The following is an 8116-nucleotide window of genomic DNA, read 5'->3' as shown; positions in this document are numbered from 1 at the left end:
GTTGTGCTTACTATTGAGATTAGTTCAGCGGGCAGGTTGAACGGAGCTCTCTACGGGTTTCGGCACTCAGCAGTGGAAGGGGAACAATCGAGGACGCTCGTCAGCTTTCAGAGGCTGCTATGACATCTCGCAGGTAAAGTTCTTTTTCTTCTTTTTAGCTAATATTTGACGTCTTCCTGTGAATGCTCGAGCGGACCGAGACTGCTCAGGACAGGTTGGAACTTACTGAGGCTGCCAGCAGGAAAGCAGCGGCGCCTCAACTTTGTTCATGACCCTTTAAACTGACACATTTCCACACACCTTTTTTCTTTGCAAATGTAATTACAAGGATTACTAATGGTTGTCTTTTTAGTTATGTGCTGACTCTTCGTGTGGCGACGGCTTTGAGAGAAATGCTACATGTTAACTTGGCTAACTGCCGTGAAGTGATTGAAGTCCTCAAAACCTCCAATTTATTAGGTACCCTAGATAAAGATAGGGTATAATGAGCCAGCCCTGATTATATAGTTCACCCACCGTTTAATGTATTTAAAAGAGGTGATCATTATTTTTAATATTTACAAATTACATATTGAAGCGTCCAACATCTTGACATATCTAATATTTTTTCTACTAAATGGACAGGATAGGATATGTACAGTATGATGTTGCACCTCTGTGAATGGTGTGATTTTATTCTTATTTTTTAGTGGTAAATTTGAATAATCTGTGTTAGGACTTCATTCACTCTGTCAGGTTTGGGGTTGTTTGCACTTTAGTCCCATTTTCATGAACGTTAGTAGAACTTCAGTATTTGCGCACCTGGTGCTCAGGGTGAGGGTGGTCAAAGGTTAGGGTCGCCTTGACCTCACCTAACGCATCTTTGGCTATGATTCAGTCACAAGGCGAGAATTAAACAAATGGGATGAAGTGATGAAAAAAAAAGTCACTCTGACCTATTGTGCAAAACACTTATTCAGGGTGGTTGTAACTTCTTTAAAAGCTCAGTTAAATTCCTTATTTTAGCAGGTGTTTTCAAGGTAAGGCTTCTTAATATTTAAAACAAATAATAAATGGAAAGAAAACTATCAATCTTTGAATTCGAGTGTTTCACCTCCACCATGACAGTTTTGTTGAGTGATTGTTTCACCTGCCAGTAACTTGGTCCCACATATTAACCGCGGTTGCGTCTAAGGATCAGTGAGAGCGGATCCCAGTGAAACATTGACCAGTTTCAGAGCGACGAGAGGTTCGTACTGAACGCCAAAAGCATGCTTAATAACATGGTACTTATTTAAACGTCCTCCTCCTAGGTTTGTTAGTAACTTATTGTTTCTACTGTGTATGTTACTTGATATTGCAAATAGGAGTTAGCTGAAGCGTCAGAGTAGATTTGTGTGCAAGGTGACCTATGAAATGTTGACTCCAGCAGTTGGCCTGTCTCGAGGCCATTAGTGCTGTTGTGGACTCAAAAAAAAAATTGCTATGTTTGCAATCCCAGAGTTTATAGTTGATACATAAAGTCTCTCACTATGTGGGTGGAAAAGATGGAGCAGATACATGGATACATGGTGTTTGGCGTATGAATGGCTGGTAACGGTGATGTGGAGGTGTCTGGGACCTGAGGGATCTGATGGAGGGACTCTGGAAACAGAAAAGCGGCCACTCTGGCTGCTGCATTAAAGCGACATTAAATTTTTACAGCCTTTACAAATCTTGTTTTGCAATTGGGGTGTCACACACTCAGGGATAGACTTCACACCGCTGTAAGCAATAAATTATGGTACGAAAGGATTTGTGTATAGAATACTGATATTTGAAAAAGTTCAATCCGTGGATTGCAACAATGTGAACTGTCGAAGGCAAATCTTAGACAAAAGGTGACGTTTGTTGATGCTTAATGCTTGAATTGTAATGTGAATGTGGCAGATGAGATGAATGGCTGTTATAAAACCTTGACTCCATTTGTCAATTATTAATTATTTTGAAAGCAGTGTCCCGCCTTTGTGAGAGCAACAAATTGAGGTGGAGGGCGTCTCCAGAAGACAAGGCAAGCCTGTGTGCTGTACTGTTGGCTGCAGGGAGAGCTTTCGCTGTCCCAGATGTGGAGCGGGCGCGTGGTGGACTGGTCTGCCAGCAGGGCTGCACAGGATACAACCTAATATTAGTGAAATCACAATATGGTCAAGAGTGATGTCCAAATTATCTGAGCTGCAATATTTTGATGAGAGTAAAAGGCTTATTTTTACGGTGCTTTGCAGAGATTTTGACCCCAGTGAAAATCAGTGTTTTCTGTTATTTGTTTGGTCAGTGAAAATGAAATACAAATCAAGAGTCATATGTTATTATATATTATGTTTATATATTTTTTTCGGCCAATCATTCAGCCCCATCAGCCTGCGAGGTATCTGAGTCGGCTGCTCTGCTTCACATCCGTCTCCTAAAGTTAATTATTTGGTCATTAGATCATATTAGTGAAATGTCCAGCGGGATGAATTACAGGATGTTAGCTGTAGACGCATCCAGGTGCCGCGCCGCACTCACAGCTGACTTTTTCCATTCCGTCCACCTCATGTTTTAAACTAAGAATTTTTTTTAAAAATCTGTTTTTTTTCCCAACCTTTTTCTATTTCATTTAGAAATGGCGGAGATGATGAACACGATTCCTGAGTTGCTCCTCGGTGCACCACAGCAACGGTCTTCTCTACCTGCTACGTTCAGGCTTCTTTTTAGTGTTTTTTTTGCTTTGCGTAAGCAACCAAGCAACAATTTCCCACATTAGCTGATTATTTATCCTATTGCAAGGACACTAGGAAAAAAATGAGCCTTTGTTGTATGTTTGCCCTCCATTATAATCACATAATGATAAAAAAGTAACAATACATTATATTTACAGGTGCCATTTAGGACAATCAAGGTCGCCTTACAGAAATGATAAATACAGAATGATATAAAGTGCTAACAATGAAACGCAAACAGTGAAAAAAAAGCAGTTTACAATCCTTCCAGTCTCATATCAGCATTCTGATACAAGAATATGACAGTCCGAAGAGTTTTAAGCTGGAATTTAAAGGCGACAAGAGGCTGAAGCCTCACAACCCCACGATGGTTAAGCGAGCGGATGGGAGGGTGAGTTGGGTGGAGGAGGAGGACCTGAGAGTGGGTGTGTTTGCGTGGAGGAGCTGGGCGAGGTAGTAAGGACTGAGGGGTTTTTGACAGCCTTGAAAAGGAAGAGAAGGATCTTCTGAACTTTGAGGAATTTAAAAGGGAGGCAGTGGAGTTGCTGCAGGATAAGTACTGTGTGATCGATAGAGGGGGTGCCAGTACTGATGCAGGCAGCAGAGTTTTGGATTAGTTAGAGTTTATGGATGATTATATACAGTCATTCCTGCACTTTGAACTTTCAGATATCGCACGTGACCTGGATAATTAAATTAGATTAAATAGAAGTTGTCAGTTGCCAGGTGTCTCAAACTGTAGATAAATAGAATTTGAAATTACCAACTCGCGTTGTCATCGGTTTCAAGGTTTATTCCATTGTAGGTGCATAATTAAAAGGAGCTAATGAGAAGATGCTAGCAAGTCACGATAAGCACCAGTGAGCGACGCAGGATCAGGCAGGTCACAGACGGAGGGAAGCACCGAGACCACGTCAAAAGCTGTTTTCATCCCTTGCTAGTTTAAGATTCGGCCGGGCGCTGTGACTGTTCTGTTACTTCCTGAGCTGAAATTCCTCTGGGTAACAATACAGCAGTGTGTGTGTGTGTGTGTGTGTGTGTGTGTGTGTGTGTGTGTGTGTGTGTGTGTGTGTGTGTGTGTGTGTGTGTGTGTGTGTGTGTGTGTGTGTGTGGTGAGACAGGCATACTGTCTTCACAGCAGAACATTTTAATAAGTATTACAAGGAAGTAATGATGCAGAATAATGTTACTTAGCTGTTCCAGTTTAGTTTTGCCTGTTGATTCAAGCATTGCAACTTTTTCCGCCTCTGCCCCCTTTAGTTTGTGGAACAGACCTCATCTGTCACTGGAACTCATTTGACCAGCTGAGAACAGTGAGTCATTTTCCTTGATAAGCTGGCAGGAAAACAACAGCCCATGTGGAGGAATAAGATAGCACTGCCAACATTTCCAGGAGTGCTCTGAACCAACTGTTGAGCTTTTTTTTTTTTTTCATTTTACACACAGATAAAAGGATAGCGGGCAAAAAAAAAAAAAGCCTGCCGATTCCACGTGATTAGCTGTCAAGTGCTTAGAAAGTGAGGAGGACACTTGCTCACATGTATGCCATGTAAATCCCCTCGTGTTCCACTGTCCTGCTTCAGTTATTTCGGTGCCCTCTCGGTCTGTAACTGAATATTAAGATATGGCTCATTTGAATATGATTCAAAAAAGAGTAGGTTGGGGAAAATAAAAGAAACAATACGAAGGCCCAGTGACTGATATTTTCCGCCCAACATCTCTCTACCTGCAGTTAAGCGCCTTTTTTTTGTAGGGTGGGAAGTTGGGAAGGTACCTAGCTTAAAAACTGGGGATGCAATTACTTTAATTGTACAATCTTGAGTTTTTGATGACGGACACACAAGAATAATATAATCCCCCTCCAAAAAAACAAAACAAAAAAACTTTCCTGTAATTTGTTATTCGTCAGAAAAAAAGTATTGAATAGCAAAAATGGGTTACAAAAGCCATATGCATTAATTGAATTTGTAGTATTAAATGAGCTCCAACTTTTTGGGGAACACTAAAAAAAAGTTTTCCTTTACATTTAAGTAGCAGTACAGTAATGATGATCTAAAATGGAGAGAAATCTGTTAAATCTTATTTTCTCACTAAAGTCAGTATATTGTGTGTGTGTATGTGTGTGTGGGGTGAGGTCATAAACATGAACTCTACCTCCTAGAATTTATTTTCTTTAAATTGCTAATGTAGCAGAGAGCACTGCAGTCCACTGATGGCTTCATTTAAAAAAAAAATATTTAAAAATATTTACCCTGATGGATGTGTGAGGTCTTGAGTTTGACGCCATTCTTTTGCAATGCGCAACTGTAAGGAAAGACGTGCCAACCACCTGCCTAACGGACAACCCGATGCAGACGAATTGGACAAATTGGAACATGTTTTCAACTCGCATCCCCAAAATCATTTAGCTTCTCAGCTGTCTGTCAGAAGCTACACAGAGAAGTGAAGCATCCAGTGATGGGGTGGGTGGGGGGTGAGTTTTCCTCCTCATGCAAATACCGCAGATCATCAGCTGGGCTAAAAATATCTGCAACATTACCAAAATCCATACCCCAGGGCTTGTCTGTGACCAATATAGCCCTAGCAGAGGCTTTCATGCTGCGCTGCGGCTACTAAGTATATCACCTTTTTGTCAGCAGGCCTAGACAGGCATGCTTTAAATAGCCAGCCAGGGCTTTATTGAACTTGAGACATTATGTAAGCGGATAGAGTGGTGGCTGGATGTACACTGGGCCCGTTTCCCCTAAACCAGCCCGAGGCCTAACCTGCAGCTCCCAGCTGCCCATGGTGTATTCATTATAGTCTCTTCATCCCTGCCGACATCTCATCAGACAATACCAGGTTGTTTGAAATCTCATTGACTTTGTCTTTTCTAGGTCTCTCTGTCTATACCCAAGGCAAGATGCAGGGAAATGGGGCGCCTGCTGGTTGTCAAAGGGAATCCTATTCTTGGAAAGCCCTGAGTCACTCCTGCAGTCATGATCTGAGGAGGGAAGGGAGGGTAGAGATATTGAGACTGTGGCTGTATAGGAAATACATGCCCTTCAGTCCTGTACTGTATGAAACCCTCCCAAAGTTGAAAATGACAGAAATAATAAGAGCTGTATCTTTTTTTATTAGCTGAATTAAAAAAGACTGCATACAACTTTGGTACAAGAAGTTATTTTTAAAGTATAACTAAGCCCCGCATTGAATCTGGAATTTTTTGGTCTGTGGACTCATTTAAACCATCTCAGTGTGTATGTCTGGTTCAGGTCAACACGTGAACAACATGTGAAGATGACGTTCGCTTTTCCTGACTATCACCACTACACCAGGGGCAGTCTGCACCCCTCAGGGTTAATGTGAGAATAATAACACCCCTACAGCCACATGATGGTGATAATTATGTTCTTTCTCAGGGCAAAAATGAATGTCTATTTAACACTGTGGGAAAATGTAAGCTTATTGAGTACACATCAACCACAGCTGGTTAATAAGACAATTAAGTGCAAGTAAATGAGGAGTCGAAGACTCTGGTTACTAATAAGTGAAACGGTCTCTAGACGCATATGTTGGTGAGTGATGGTCTAAAAGTTAATCATTAGAGCTAGACACACAGAAAGAGAAAGGGCAAACACATTTAGTCCTGCACGTAGACAGCCTGACTACAAATTCATAGTTTCACCACAAATCTCAAAAAAAGATTTCATAGAAAACCAGTGAAGAGCCTCATAGCCATGATTGCATAAGCGACATTTGAGGGGAAAGAGGTTCCACAACTAAAAATAAAATGACTTGTTTGATGTCTTTGTGTGAAAAGGACAGAGCTTGAAAAATTACCAAAATCAGACTGCTCCGACAAAAAGCATTTTGTCTCAACCAAAGACGTTTTTCAGCAAAATGTTGAAGTTACAGGTTTGTAGGCTTTGCAGATTGGAGAGACACTCAGTTTTTCTGAAGAAATGTTGACATTTCAAGGATAGGCAATGTTTTTTTTGTTTTGTTTTTGAAATCATTTTAATTTGTGTTTTTTTTTCTGTTTGTTTGTTTCTTGACCCTCAGATTTTTTTTTTCCTCGAGCCTCCTCTGTCAACTGGGGAGGAAAAATGCACAACTCTCCCTCCACCATAAACAACCATATTTTATAATCCTGACACCACTCTTCACCTCATACTCCGTGTTCACTGTGATATAATTTGCAGCAGCATAATAGCAGTCTTTACATGTTCTACAATACATATTATAGGGCAGTTACATTCAGTTAATGCCAACACATTATAATCAAAGCCATAACTAGAAAGAAATCTAAAGCTGTAATCCAAAGATTAAGGATTGAGTTGAGTAAGAGCCAACGCAGGGTCTTTTGTTTTTATTTCATTTCCTCTTCCTTTCTTTTGTATTGCAAAAGGATTTTACGTCGAAGTTTGAGTCATATTCCTGTGTGTCCGCTAATTCTAAATTGTAATAATGATTGAGTGTGCATGTGTTATTTTTATGTGTGTTAGATATGTTTGGTATTGTATACAGCCTGGTTTAAAGTGGAACAGTGACAGTTTGTCCATCTGATGGTCGTCCAGCACTTTTTCCAAACTGAAATAGGAGTACCATGACACCCATAGAGGATGTATCCGAATTACTTGGGTAATCTCCTGACTTTTATTTGTGACACACCAATCAAATTGAAATGCTTGTTTGATTGGGAATGTCTTTACAACTATTGGATGGATTGGCTCACATTACCGTTGAGACATTTTTTGAAGGATGACTTTGTTGACCCGCAGACTTCTCGACTTGTGCCAACAACAGATTGACATTCACGGTTCCGAGTGAAATGTTTTGACAGCTCGTGTGATTTGTTGTGGAAATTGAATGAAATGAAACGAAATGATCGATAATGGAAGGAATTCTGTGGACCCTAAAACATCTTGGCAACCCATATTTATCTAATAACACCCTCCTCTTCCTTCAAAACGTGTGGAGAATTCTCTCCGTTGTCCCATATACCCTCTTCTCCATGGTGACTCCTCTGAGCAGATGTTTTATTCTGCATTGGATAATGTCACGAGTGGCTGTTACTTGCCCCCCCCCCCCCCCCATACCTAGTTAGTAATATTGTGCAAATCATTGAAATAGTCTCCTCTCCAGCGCCAATTCTGTCTTTGCCACTGATAGTCAAATGTTAATGCCAAATATGGGGTAGTTAGTAAATCTGGCCCTGAATGGGTCAACGATTGAAAACAAAAGTGGATAAAAGCTGGGTTTAAATCTAGTCTGAAACAGTTGCAAATTCAGAGGTCATTGTACAGCCATAATGAGTTTCCCTACAATGTAATACTTCAGTTCCCTGCATTTATTTGCTAGTTCCTGTGGAAAGTTCCCCAACCCATCCCTGCAAAATTAATAGCCTAATGGCATAC

The 8116-nt window shown here is 40.7% G+C and overlaps 1 protein-coding gene across 2 annotated transcripts in view; it reads left to right on the top strand.

Annotated features, from left to right (window-relative positions):
• ptpn11b (protein tyrosine phosphatase non-receptor type 11b) overlaps positions 1-8116 on the top strand; it is a 41175-nt gene continuing 33059 nt past the window's right edge. For both annotated transcript variants that reach the window (XM_086214146.1, XM_086214145.1), the window contains exon 1: positions 1-133. In XM_086214146.1, the coding sequence (XP_086070272.1) occupies positions 120-133 (14 nt within the window). In that variant the 5' untranslated portion in view covers positions 1-119. The remainder of the gene's footprint in view (positions 134-8116) is intronic.

This window comes from Aulostomus chinensis, chromosome 9, assembly GCF_037954235.1.
Source record: "Aulostomus chinensis isolate RoL2024-O1b breed Wild chromosome 9, RoL_Achi_v1.0, whole genome shotgun sequence".
Classification (NCBI taxonomy): Eukaryota; Metazoa; Chordata; class Actinopteri; order Syngnathiformes; family Aulostomidae; genus Aulostomus; species Aulostomus chinensis.
This window is presented reverse-complemented; position numbering and strand designations above follow the sequence as displayed.